At 37.4% G+C, this 14,985-nt stretch overlaps 1 protein-coding gene across 1 annotated transcript in view; it reads left to right on the forward strand.

Annotated features, from left to right (window-relative positions):
- Positions 1-14,985, forward strand: part of KaiR1D (Kainate-type ionotropic glutamate receptor subunit 1D) — a 363,464-nt gene that overhangs the window by 326,600 nt on the left and 21,879 nt on the right. Inside the window, exons 12-14 of the mRNA XM_083123772.1 lie at positions 4,160-4,244; positions 9,005-9,143; positions 12,254-12,391. Of these exons, the coding sequence (XP_082979898.1) occupies positions 4,160-4,244; positions 9,005-9,143; positions 12,254-12,391 (362 nt within the window). The remainder of the gene's footprint in view (positions 1-4,159; positions 4,245-9,004; positions 9,144-12,253; positions 12,392-14,985) is intronic.

A 14,985-nucleotide genomic window follows, 5' to 3' on the forward strand; every position in this document is an offset into this window, starting at 1 on the left:
TGTTACTGTGACTGTCTTGAAGAGAAACCAGAAGCGAATCCCGTACGTGTGCCACAAAATCGTTGCTTCTGGCGCTGCTGTCGTGACTGTATTGAAGAGAAAACAGAAGCGAATCCCGTACGTGTGCCACAAAATCGTTGCTTCTGGCGCTGCTGTCGGGCGCGCAACTAGTAGCGAGGGTGGGGTTAGCATTGGGCTGCTCTACTTGGGACTCTCTTCCAACGTTGCCAAAATAATGTTTTTAACAACCAGGAGACGATGCTTGAGCTTTCATTTTCTATTGTTGACAACAATTGTAAATAAACAGGAGTTTCAAGTGTTTTACGATAGCAAAAGCAAACAGTTGGAAGATGTAAAATTCGAAAAATAATATTGTTAGGATGACAGAAAACTTGTAATTAATGCAATTGAAAGGTAAAGGGTGGGCCATCTGGTGGTTTGTTTTTAAAGTACGTATATGTTATTTTGACACTGACAGCTCATTCGCGCCCAAAATCTAGACAGAAACACAGTAGCATATCTCCGCGGTACGAAATGAATCGTTTTACGCTGGAACAACGGTGGGAAATACTGAAAACTTATTTCCAAAGTGAGTGCTGTGTTGCCGAAACAGTGCGAAAGTTGAGAAGAAATTTCGGGCGAAATAATGCACCAACCGCGCCTGCTGTACGGAAGTTCGTGAAGAAAGTTCGTGAGAGTGGCATGCTAAGTGATAACACAAGTTACCCTCGTGTTTGTCCAGTGCGCTCAGTCCAGAATATTGCTGCTGTTGCCGAAAGTGTGCGACGAAACCCGAGAACCTCAACTCGCCACAGATCTCAGCAACTGAACATTAGCCGCACTAGCCTGAGGAGAATTCTGCATAAAGACCTTGGACTATTCGCTTACAAGGTGCAACTTACTCAGGAATTGAAGCAAAATGACCACCCGCTTCGTTATGGCTTCTCTGCGTGGGCTTTAGAGCAGCTCGAACGTGACGTCGATTTTGCTAAAAAAAAAATCTTTTCCGATGAGGCGCATTTCCGGCTATGTCAACAAGCAAAACTGCCGTATTTGGGGCTCGGAAAACCTACACGTCGTCGTAGGGAGGCCACTGCATCCTCCGCGTGTGACTGTTTGGTGTGGTTTGTGAAGTGGCGGCATTATTGGCCCATTTTTTCTTCGAGGATGACGATAGCAACAACGTTACGGTCAACGGAGAGCGCTACAGAGGCATGATAACCGATTTCTTTTTTCTAGCAATTGCTGACTTAGACGTGGGCGAGCTTTAGTTCCAGCAGGATGGCGCTACGTGCCACACAAGCCGTCCAACAATCGCTCTTTTGCGCACTCAGTTCAATGAGCGTGTAATCAGCCGGTTTGGTGATGTTGCCTGGCCTCAGCGAAGCTGCGATTTGACGCCGTTGGACTTTTTTTTTTGTGGGGTGCCGTTAAAGATCGATGTTATGCTGACAATCCAGAAACGATTCAGGCACTTAAGCACAATATTGATCATGCTATTCGTGCAATAGAGCCACAAACCATCAATAATGTCCTGCAAAATTGGGTTGCCAGGATGGGCTACTGCCAAGCGAGCCGCGGCAGCCATTTGAATGAAATTATATTCCATAACTAATCGAAAGGTGTACTCTTGTCAATAAAACAACAAACTTTGAAAAATATTAAACGGTGTTTACTGTATCGCACTTTTAAAAAGAAACCAGCCAATGGCCCACCCTATATAAAAAAGTCGTAAAATTTCGTTTGTTTAACGTCACTTCGGACTTTGTCAGTTATTCGTAAGAAATTCGCCCAACTCTTACGGTCACACGGGAACACGTAGTTACTGCGCGAATATGGAGTATATGTTGAGAAATATTCTGAAATATGGAAATATGTAAAAATAACTAAAATACGTAAAATATGAGTCAAAACCTAATATATGTACAAATCTCGAAAATAAAAATTGAATTTTTCGAGTCTACATGCCATGATGCGCAAAGTACAAAAAATAACTGATTCCAGCTCCATACATAAATATGTATTTACATATAAATCCGTTCCTTGGTCATAATTAAATCTGTACAAAAGTTCAATTTATACACGGTGGTTAATCGGTTTTGTGACGTTTCAAGTTTTAGGTGTACGGCACTTCCACTCTTGGGGATATTATATAATAAACTATAATCTATAAACATGTAAGGTTCGTGCACTGTAAATATTATTACGAATTATGTATGCTGCACTACAACATTTCGTAGTGTATTTTCGAACGATGTGCAAATTTTGAAACTACTTAACCTATTTCGCTCAAACGCATCAAAAAAAAATATACACCCCGTCCGGGATTTCTCTGGAGCAAACGAACGAAATCAAGTCTCTGCGCAAGTAGTGACGCGAGACGGTTCCACCAATGAACAAGTGAGAGGGAATGGGATTGCGTGGAGGGGAGAAGCGACTGCAGATACCACTCTTCCAAGCAGCGTGTACCGCTTCGCTCTGCCCACTCGATTTCCCCCCTTCTCTGGCGCTATGCGCAGCCTTGCTCCAGGCATATCGGGACAGAGTATAGTCTTCCGTGGTATACCATTTCCAGTTCGACAGGTCTGGAATTATGACTCTTATACTGTCCGCCAATTTACTCGCTGTCGAAAAGGAACGAATCGGCGACGGGTTCGGCTGACATCGTTTACTTTCGTGTCTCGAGAAGCCGAACGCTACTCGCGTGAGAAACAAATGAGTATCGGATACACCATAGGTTTGCGAACCTTACTGTAAGGCATATGCTTCAGATCTGTTCTGGAATTCCTTGCTATATGTGTTTTTCCGCCCACTAAGATGGGCGTTGGAGACAACACTAGAATCCACCTATCGCCGTAGAGTTAGGCAACACGCATAACGCCTTACAGGGAAGTGAGTATTCCAGGATCTAGGCGTCCCATTATTATTGCCGGTGACTGTACATCGAAATTACGAATATCCCACCTGGTGGTCGAACCCTGGACCGCTCGGTCCGAACACGATAACGTTAACCATTTATCCAAGCAGGAGCTTTAATCTCCCATCAAAACTTAATTAACAGAAACTAATGTTAATAACAATTTCTGCAGAATCGGGGAGATGACGTAAACATGAGCGTCGCAGTTAATCTGCCCTGCACTTCCGTTCCCATGAGTACGTGGTACACACACGCGTCCATCTGCCCCACAGCCCAGTTAATTACCTCTAACTGCGCTGTCGTAATTCGCCGGTGCCAGATTAGAGGAAACAAGCCGGGCAAATTCACTCTGTTCTACACAACAAGCATTGAGGCAAATTACACGCTGTTGGAGCTACTGATGTAGTCCATGTAACGAGAACAAGGCTTCATTACATGCAGTTATAAGTCTTGCATTGCGTAAGCTTTTAATTGCAAATATTACAACGTAAATATTATTTCATCCCTTACAAATGAACATGTAAAATGTGATAAACTGTTGTAGCCATAAATTTGTTATCAAAACCCAATTAAATCGATAAACGCTCCAGAAATGCTATTTCCTCTATTTTGGTTATTTTACGTCGAGTTTCCACATATTGGGCTTAATGATGTTTCCACATATTGGGCTTAATGATGATGATGAAGATGGATGATGCACTTATATAATTAACTGTGAAATAAACACCACGATACATCCATGTCTTAAACAGGGTTCGAACATAGGACTTGAGGCTTTTGAACCCCTTAGGCTGTGCACTTCAAGGTGGCCGGCTCGAAAGACTATCACACGGACATAAATTTATACTGAAGCAGTGGCGGCGATTGCGTGCCAAAACTGGGGGGTAAGGGCATTTTACTTCCTCTTCGAAGACGAGGCTTAGTATAAGAGGCCATGGAGTGAAGCAAAAACATGCGGGGGCAACTGCCCTTTCACGGCCCCTAATCGTCGCCACTGTACAGAAGCATATATATTGAGAAAAATAACTCATTACTGTTAGTGAATAAAATAAATATTAAATTACATAGGAGTTATTTGCCTAAACTTTGTGCGTAGATATAATTTAAAATTCTGATTTGTAAATATTTGTTATAAATGTATCTAACAATACTAAGATTTTGATAGCTACTTATTGAACATTATGGACAGTGAGAAGATCTAACTAAATTTGAAGTAATTTAAATTTCTGTCCACTATTACAGAAGGCAGATCTTGCTATTGCTGACCTCACCATCACCTACGACAGGGAACAGGCGGTGGACTTCACAATGCCCTTCATGAATCTAGGTATGTGGATGGAGGCCTGAGGTAATGAGACACTTTAGTGTCATGTTTTCTCTTTCAGGACGTAATTTCACAATACAATAAAGATGAATTAAAGTTTCTTACTTAAATGTAAATAAAGGGGTAACTCAAAGACAATTAAGCATCCAATTATATACAGGGTGTCGCAAAACAACTTCAACAACGCTTGGGTGCTGGTAGATATCATAAGAGAGACTTGCGACAGATGTTGATGAAATCGACGAACGAGCAAATGATAACGTGCTCGTTCGTCGATTTCATCAACATCTGTCGCAAGTCTCTCTTGGTTCATATTGTATAACAGTTGAAACATCATGGATACTTTTTATAATGAGCGTTCTTGAATTTCAGTCCTCACTTATTGGAAATTCTTCGTCTTGATAAGTTTGTAACTACTGTAAATACTTCTTACAACACCACAAGTATCATTATTCTTTTGTATTTTGCTCAGGTATGACTGCAAAGAGACGCTAGTGGCAACCCTGACGCGCGCCCCTGGAAGTTATGTCAGAGGGGTCGTGTGCTGTTTTGGGTTGCATACATACAGAATAGATTTTAAGCGCTTAAAGCGCCGAAACTAAGCGCTTTCGAGATAAAGTTTATAAGAAAAAGTTACTAGTTTTTTATGGTATCTACCAGCACCCAAGCGTTGTTGAAGTTGTTTTTCGACACCCTGTTGCAACGATACTTCACACTGAATATATTTTGTACGCGAAGGATGAGCAGACTAACACAATTTTAGAATTAAATTGCAAGTCCTCAGCGCTCAACTGGGTTTCATAATGTTACTATACTTACATTGCAAGAATTAAGCAACACAACTCAACTTCCAAAATATTATTTCACTTTATAACATTTGATATAAACTCATTTTTCGATTTTTAACACAAGACATTTTTAATTCAATCTTCTTACATATATAACAAAAACGAATCGGAATCAACAACTTAAAACAAATATCGACAATGATACAGCGTTCTTAATCTCAATAGTTCCCTGTTAATTTTATAAACTTGTACGCAATCGAAATAAAGTAAATATTGGTTATTTGTGAATGTAGAAGACAGTCACATAGTCCCCCACTCTGTATAGAAAACTACTCGAGGGATCAAACATTTTATGATCACCCTGTATGTTATCTAAAGTGTGCAGATCACAAGGAGTTTTCTCAAGACATAGAAATTATGGGTCAAATTATGAGGCGCATATAATTCACACGCACGTGAAACAATACTTAGTAGTAGCCTTGCAGAACCCACTCTCCTTGTTGGCTAAACTAATTAATATAAATAATATACAAAATACTGAGTCATTACAAAACTCTTCAGTACATTGATTATTGAAACATTACTCATGCAATAAACAACTTGCCTCAGATTATCATTATTTGATCCCTATATATATACAAGACATTTGGTTAAAACATGCCTGATCCTTGCATAATATTTAGACATACAACAATATGCGACATGTTTACTAATAAACGTTCTCCTCAAAGTAGCACATTTCACAACTATAATGACTGACTTCCACATATCATTCTACTATCACAATGAGATAAATTTATGCTTAAATAGAACAATACAATTATTAAATTCAATTAACTTCAATTAACTTCGTTACAATTGAACTTTGTACCTTTGTTTATCTCTGAAATCTGACGCATTTGAATCCTTAGTAAACCTGGATGTTCTCACTTCAAAATCACTAGGCAAATCACACTTCTTACCAGATCTGGTCTTTATCAAATCCAGTCTCTTCAATAAATTAATAACGTCGTCAACCTTCGTTAGGCCAGCACCTAATATCGTCTGAGCCGTAATCGATGGAAACTGATTAATCAAAATGTCTATGACTTCTGCATCTTTAGGACGCTCTACCAAATTGTAATATGTTGAATAAGTACGAGTGGCAAACGCCTCCATGCTCATACCGCTATTTTGATCATACTTTCTGTTCCTCAATTCGGACAACTGAGCCTGCGTCAATGAGTATGAAGTGTACTGGTTCAGAAACTCATGTACAAAATGTTTATATGTCATAAAGGAATCCACGTGCGTATTGTACCATCCCTCGGCTGGCCCTTGAAAACAATTCCGAATACATTCCAATCTCTGAACGTTTGGAATCTGAAGCAAATCCAAATGTGAAGTTAAGGTTTTAATAAACTTCCTTGGGCTAGATTTCTCTGGATTTCCAGAAAATTTAGGCAACATATTCAAGTCATTCAACCGTAGATACTTTCGTGGTTGTTCCTTAGAAGTAGATGGTTTATTTGTATCAGAATCAATGATAGTAGCGTGCCTATGTTGCTTCGTGTTATAATTAGGTTTAAATCGTTTACCCGAAGTTGCTTGCGAATTATATCTAGTTTTGTTTACTTCAGACATATCAGAGTCTATATTGCTAGATTGTGAAGCATTATTTGCTGAATCAACGTAACTAACATGTGAAGTTTTATGAGGCTTCTTTAATCGAGAATTAACTGGTGAAGTAGGAGCTGACAAATTAGATTTAGGATTTCCTGTAGATTTACGTTTTCCTGACATATGCAATGGAAAAGATTCATCTTCTGAAGCACTGGAAGATGACAAGGATCAAGATACAGGATGCTCTGGATTACGTGAAATTTCAGTAATGTTGCCATTGTTCCCAGCAGCTCTATGGATTGTTGAAGCATTAGTCATCAGCTGTTTAGCTGTTACATCACTTAATCGTGCTTCACAGATCTCAACACGTTGAATTAAACCTTCATTATTATTTTCCCTAATCTGGCTGATAACATTCCACTGCTCGTTTACCTGCAAACCCAATCCAGCAACACTATCTTCTAACTTACGAATGCTGTTGGTATTCGCTTCACCAGATATATTCAACTGTTGGAAATTTTCATCCAACACTTTAACGTGTCCCTTTATTTGATCATTTGCTGTTTTGCAAGCTTCAGCAACTTCCCCAATCTCCATTTGGAGTGAGTTGCCCAACTCCCTAACAGTGTTGTTCATATTTTCCATACACTTCACCGTTCTGTCTTCAAGTTCTGCAAACTGCTCTTTCTGATATTTCTCAAGCTCTGACAACTGCTCTTTCTGAGATGACAACTGCTCTTTCTGAGATGAAAACTGCTCTTTCTGAGATTTTTCAAGCTCAGACAACTTTTGCCTTACGCTGTCATTCGATTCCTTCAATTCCCGAAACATGACCAATAATTGAGCATTAAAATCTGAGGTACCCGTAGGTAATGGCACGATAGGAACATTCTTCGTTGTCATTGCACTAATTTGTATTCACGGCAACAGAACGAAAATATGAAGTACACAAAGGAAGGGACACTAATAAGTCTAAAATTTATAATTCTTCAGTGTAACCAAATTTCCCCTTACTGGCCACCAATTTCTTGCAACGATACTTCACACTGAATATATTTTGTACGCGAAGGATGAGCAGACTAACACAATTTTAGAATTAAATTGCAAGTCCTCAGCGCTCAACTGGGTTTTATAATGTTACTATACTTACATTGCAAGAATTAAGCAACACAACTCAACTTCCAAAATATTATTTCACTTTATAACATTTGATATAAACTCATTTTTCGATTTTTAACACAAGACATTTTTAATTCAATCTTCTTACATATATAACAAAAACGAATCGGAATCAACAACTTAAAACAAATATCGACAATGATACAGCGTTCTTAATCTCAATAGTTCCCTGTTAATTTTATAAACTTGTACGCAATCGAAATAAAGTAAATATTGGTTATTTGTGAATGTAGAAGACAGTCACACTGTATATATATATATATATTCTTATTGTATATGGAAGTACTGAACTGAAATCAGTGTTGTATTTTTATACTTCACCAAGTAATAATAGGTGCGCCTGCTCTCTAATACCAAATTTATCACTTTCTACTCTATTATTGACATACATTAATGTATTATGTGCAGTCAACCGCAAATATAAAAATAGGAAAACTGTCTATTGCTATTTTCTTTCTTTTTTATTCTACATCCCGCACTGTTCTGAGAATATGAAATTCTGTTAATGTTGAAGCAGATGATGTGGTCTACAGATTAATAATTTCATGCCAATCTATGTCCTTCAGATTGGAAGATTCAATGTGAGTGAATATAGATTATGAAGAATACGCCTACTATTAACTTATGCTGTTGGGTGTACATCAGAGTACTACTCGCACTCGTTTGAGTCTCCCACCCTCGAGCATGCTACGCTCGAGCGAAGAAGCTCTCAATCCCGTACGCTATCTAGCGTCGTCCGTACGAACTATTTGGCGCTAGAGCGAAATTCTCTCATTGCAGCACTCTAGTGTACATAATCATTAGATCGGCACAATATTCATCTATTTGATGCAAACTGCATGCATTGAGGATCAAAAATTTTGATTATGCTTAACAATTTGTGTTACTTCTCTGAGAAAAGGCAGAAAAAACATTTTGTGCACGAGTACTCTACAAGTTACAAAATTTACGATCTACTTCTCAGACTTTAATTGCCATTGAAAATATGTACAGTCACCGGCAATAGAAATGAACACCTAGAACTGAAATCGTCGCTGTAAGGCGTTATGTGTGTTGCCTAACTCTAAGGCGATAAGTAGATAATAACGCCTTACAGCGACGATTTCAGGGTCTATGTGTTCATTTTTATTGCCGGTGACTGTACATTAGTTTCATATTTATAAAAAACAAATCTGGTTATTATGTGCATTTCAGGCATCAGCGTTCTCTACCGGAAGCCCATCAAGCAACCTCCAAATCTCTTCTCCTTCCTGTCTCCACTTTCTCTAGACGTGTGGATCTACATGGCTACAGCTTACCTTGGAGTCTCCGTACTGCTCTTCATTTTAGCCAGGTATGTTCTGAAGAAGATATCGTTTGTAGCAACATCAAAGTTCCAGAGATTTCGCAAATCGCTCCAGGCAAATCTGGAATAAAATAGACGTAACTATAGTAACTACAACAAAGTTGATATTAAGATAAAACATTTTCAATTGGACCTTTTCACAACAATCATTTACTTCTTTGAAAAGAAATATTTTTAATATGAAAATATTTAACCGAAAATATATCCTTGTAGCTTAATATCCTAAAATTTTATTTATGTTTTTATCATGGTTTACTCTGTAAACACTGGCTGAATGACATACATTATTTCAATTTTTTGTAGTACAAGTAAGCTAACAAGCTGTTGACTATTTAATCTAAATTAAAATAGTCTAAAATAATATCTGCTTAAATTGAAAATAGTTTCCACAAACTTTTGATGATCTACGTAGATAGATTTATGTGAGAATAAAACCACATTTAAAAAATTCTCTATTAAAATTGATAGTTTACAATTTTTTGTCCTTTCCTCATGCATTCTATCAGGAAAGCTTTACGTATATTACTTACAACAATGTAATATATTTCTGCATAGTGTAACTTCAAACGTGGAAATCAAACGAAATGTGCTAAAGTTTCATTGATGAAAGAGATTTGCCACCAGGCCAGTTTTCCTTCGACAAAAGTTTTGAATCGTATATAACCGAAATATTCAAATATGGTCTAGGACATGAATTTCCAGGAATTGGCATATTTAGGGTTAGTAATCCTATATTCAGACTACACAAAGAGAGACATTTACGCAAATGTTTATTTCTCTATATAAATTTTCATCCATCCATCATCTGAATTAACAATTTGTAACAATTTGTTCATGTTACATTAAGAATTGTTCGAAACTCTTTATTGTTTAAAATTTGATTGGCTTTGGTTAGGACAGCAAGGATAAAACTAATAGAAACACAGAATGCACAAACTAGAAAATATGAGCTTAAAAAAATATATTTCAGAGAAGTAAAAAGAAAAATGAGATGAAGCAGACCAAAAATTGGTAATTTGTTCCTCAAACTTCTCTCTTGCAAAATATAATAATGACATATATTTAACGGTTAATAAAAAACGTGCTCTCTCTTAACAAGGTGAATTTTTCCAACGTCAGGCTGTCGGAGATATGAAATTAATAAGAGCTTATTTTTTGTTTTAATTTGCAGACAGAAAACATTGGCACCGACTGACAGTTTCGCGAGAAAAACCTGCTGCAGAAAAATACAGACGATGAAGTTTTTCTTCAACAAAAACCACCCGAAAACTAATATTGCCATATAATACAAAAAAGTATTAATAATTTATATCCCTCATATTTGTTGCAGCGTTATTACAAAATTTCATTATAATATATTTATGTTTAAGTGAACTTCTATTGCAGACTGGTATCACAGTCAGTTATATAATGCAATTTTTGTTGTGTTAATCAGAGAAATAACAGAATCATAGCCGTAGTTTCCTGTTTTTAAGTAGCTACTTTTCAAGAGATGCTCTCAATATAATATACTTTGATTTTTATTTGATTCTTGTTATTTAACGTCGCTTTTTTGCCACTTTTGCTGATCGTGAAGATAAGAAGTGGTAATATGAAATTTATGAATGGACATTCACAATTAACAATACCATCATCACTCATTATCATCTTCGCGATTATCCAAAAGTAGAAGTAGAAGTAGAAAAGCGAAGTAAAAAAAAAAGCAAATCAAATAATTATCTGAGAGCAGCAATGCACAGTATAACACATACACAAATCAAGACTATTCCAAGTGTTTGTCTTAGATCTATTTTGTCACCAGATAAGATGATCAATGCTTCAATTTAAAGTTGAATTCGAATCATTGCACAGTGTCCCTCAACCGGGAATCGAATCCGGGATCTCTTAATTACAAGTCTATAGCTTTAGCAGGTTCTAGTTTTAGCAGTTCTTTAGTAGTTTGTATTAACAATTATGTAAGAATAGCAAGCAATTATCTCGGGAATTTACTTCCTCAGGGGAAACTGTCACAAGGAAGTGACTTTTCTTGTATTTTTCTTAGTTACTTTAACGGTTGTTTTTTATAGTAGTTGAAATATATGAGTTAGTATTTATTACACTGTGCACAAATAATTCGAGTAGCCGTGGTAGCTCAGTCGTTAGGGCGTCTGACTACCATGCGAGACACACATCACCCCCACCTCCGGCCATGATGAGGCCCTAACTCCACACCCCCTATACGCCTTCATGGCGTGGTGCAAAGCACAGGGGAGAACTTTACTTTTTTTACTTTGTAAATAATGCTTGAAGTATGATTTCTTAACATGGGTTAAATATTACATACATAAAACAATTTTCTGTAAATGATTTTTTTTTCCAAAAATGTATGATTAAGATTTAAGTGCATAATTAAGTTCAAAATTGTGTCTAATTGTAATCTATAGAGTTTTATAATCGAAAAATTATTTTTATTAATTTATATAACGCATTATATTATTTTCATAATAATGCTATGGTAAACATATACTATTTTACAGCGTTTGAAAGGAGTGTTGCATTACTTTTTCTGAAACAATATGCAAAGTGTTGACTTCTTACTGTTTCAGATTTACTCCTTATGAATGGCAAAATCCTCATCCGTGCAACCCCGATCCAGATCATTTGGAGAACCAGTTCACTCTATTGAATTGTATGTGGTTCGCCATTGGATCTTTAATGCAGCAGGGCTGTGACTTTCTGCCAAAGTAAGCTCCCCCAATGCAGTGTCCATAGCCCAACAAAAGTTAACGGCAGGGAACTCGACTTGCACGGATCTTGTGTGAAGCAATGTTGCTCACCAAGGTGCAGCACGGATCTTGTTTGAAGCAATGTTGCTCGCCAGGGTGCAGCACGGATCTTGTGTGAAGCAATGTTGCTCGCCAGGGTGCAGCACGGATCTTGTGTGAAGCAATGTTGCTCGCCAGGGTGCAGCACGGATCTTGTGTGAAGCAATGTTGCTCGCCAGGGTGCAGCACGGATCTTGTGTGTATCAATGTTGCTAGTCAGGGTGCAGCTCGGGTTCCCTGTCATTAAAACCCTCTCTGAGTGTTCTCATCTCTGGATTCAGGCTTTGTTTTCAGGTTCAGTCCCTACGAGTGGGACAATCCGCATCCCTGTAACGACGAGCCGGACGTTCTGGAAAACCAGTTCAGTATGATGAACAGCCTTTGGTTTACCATTGGTTCGTTGATGCAGCAGGGTTCTGATATAGCCCCAAAGTAAGGAGATTTCTACTGGCTACACACTATCGCTTTGCTCTTGCACAGTTTGTTTTCTTATTGTTGCATGTTCGTGTGTCTCCAGTCTTAATTGTTTAGTGTTACCAAAATCTTTATTGTTGTATGTTTTTGACCTCCACCGTGAATCTTTTCAGTCTTCCGTAGGGAAAGTAAGAATTAGGATATTTTTGTCAGCACAAAACTTATGAAGTTACAAATCTAAGAAACTATTTCAGAAAGGTTTCAGTCTTTCGATAGATAACTTCCAACAAATGTTCCTGTTGACATAATCATAATACTCCTACTGTTTTACTGGAAAGATCCATATATTAACTTGATGTTTGTCAATTTTCAGGTTCTGATGACCAATCTATACAATCGAGGCTATAAAAGGTGTGTGCTATATAATAAAGAATATTATTGCACTATATTAGATGCAATGTTAACACTTTCTGATATACAGCTTTCTCTTTGTGTGTGTACTTCTAATGCTTTACACTATCGAATTTATGTATTTGCGTAGAATTAGTTTCTGCAATTTACATTTTTATAGTGATTATTGAATCAACTACAATCACGTGCAATATGTAGTGACTATTCACATAACTTTGTTTTTTTCTAATCTAATATATTGAGGATATAAGCTCTTAATAAGCAACCAAATTCATTTACAATAATACACAATATGCATATTTACAAAACTCAAATATAATATATCAGATTATACAAATGTTATTTTCTGTGTAAAATCGATTATTTTATTCTGACTACATTTACACAATCTAATCAAAATTATTGATAAAATAAAAAAATATTCAAACTTTGTATACATCCCTCGAATAATTTGTTGTTCTAAAACGTAAAAAGATGTGCCACATGTTAAGACACCGAAGAAATAAATGTAAACTTGAAGTATTACAAGTTAAGTAATTCAAACGGTATATTCATCGAATAAAAACGAGGTATGTGGTGTGTACTTTGCACACAACTACACAACTTCAGCTTTAATAAGTATTTATATTTAATTTACAGTACAGAAGTTCAGAACTTCGTAATTAGACCTTGTACATATTAGGATATTTAGTAATTTACAGTGACAAATTAATGACTTTTTGTGTGTTTCCAAGTGTTCAAATATTTTATCAAGTACTAGTAATTCACTTATCTCTATATGACTGTAAAATGTAAGAAATTAGTTATACTTCACGACATTTTTGTCATATGATTATTCACTACACAATGCTTAAAATAACTTTGTGCGTTCATTTACCACCGTGTTGATTTCACAAAACAAAATTGGTCTTGAATTGCAGGAGAATACGACGAGGTGCTGATAAATATTTAGCCTTTGTACCTTCCGATTTTAGAAATTGACCATTGCATGTCATTTCAAAGCTTTGTCTTGCTCTTTTCATGTATCCAAAAATGACGTACAGTCATGGAAAAAAGTTCTTCCCCATAAGGCTTTAATAGCAAGTAATGCAGGAGGGTAGGCAACACATATTGCACCCTTCGATGATCGGGTGATTTTGCCTGTCTTAACACCGAGAAATGTGTTCCACACGAAGGTCAACATGACAGGAAAGCAAAGAGGGTCACGTGACTATTGGTTACGTGGAGTGTTGTGCTTCTCCACGTCCCCAGTTCTTGATCCACATTGCAGAAAAGTAGAGCTGCATGCAATATATGAAAATAGGTTGTTTTCAACTACACGCTTAATTATGATTTTCCCAATTGTAAATCTATCAGACGTGTCTCCCGATTTAGTCGGGACACTCTTTTACTTTGAATTCCTGTTTGTCATAGGCGTAACTTGACGGGAGCAGAAAGGGCATTTGTAACCCCCCCCCCAAAAAATCAGGTTTCTTAAAGCTGCTAAAACAGGAATTAAATACTATGATTTGACGCATCCAAGAAAAGTATTATATTGAAAGATTTTTCCCAAATACGTAGATAGCAATTTAATACTTTGAAAGTGTCTCAGATTTGTTTATTGTCACAACTTAGTGTGGCACAGGTCTACTACAAAAGTGGAATTTCGTAACAGAAATATGAACCCACTCCATTTATTTCGTAGCCGATTTCATCTTGAAACTGAAATTAAGAATATTGGTTAATAATGTCATTGGTAAACAATAAAAAAATGTGTTAGACCCAATTCTTTAATACCTTATCATAATCTTTATCGCAAGTTTAAATTTTGTTGTAAGTCCACTTTATGCAAAAAAGAAAGGTAAAGTTCTCACCTGTGCTTGGCGCTACGGCATGAAGGCGTATAGGGGGTGTGGGGGTAACGCCCCACACTTTCTTGATTCGTTCGTGAGTGGGGGTGATGTAATCAGCATCACGCCGCCCCACACTTTCTTGATTCGTTCGTGAGTGGGGGTGACGCGATCAGTATCATGCCCCTGACCGCCTTTACCCCCAGGGTTTCCCCCAGGTACCCATGTCATTCGACGCTGGGTGGGCGCTGGGGCCGCTTCCAACGTTAGAAAAGTTCCCGGGCTTGAACCGGCCGGGAATCGTACCCGGGGCCTATAGCATGGTAGTCAGACGCGTTACCGACTGAGTCACCGGCACAGATAGACTAATCT

This window comes from Lepisma saccharinum, chromosome 6, assembly GCF_977018435.1.
Source record: "Lepisma saccharinum chromosome 6, izLepSacc3.1, whole genome shotgun sequence".
In the NCBI taxonomy this organism is placed as follows: Eukaryota; Metazoa; Arthropoda; class Insecta; order Zygentoma; family Lepismatidae; genus Lepisma; species Lepisma saccharinum.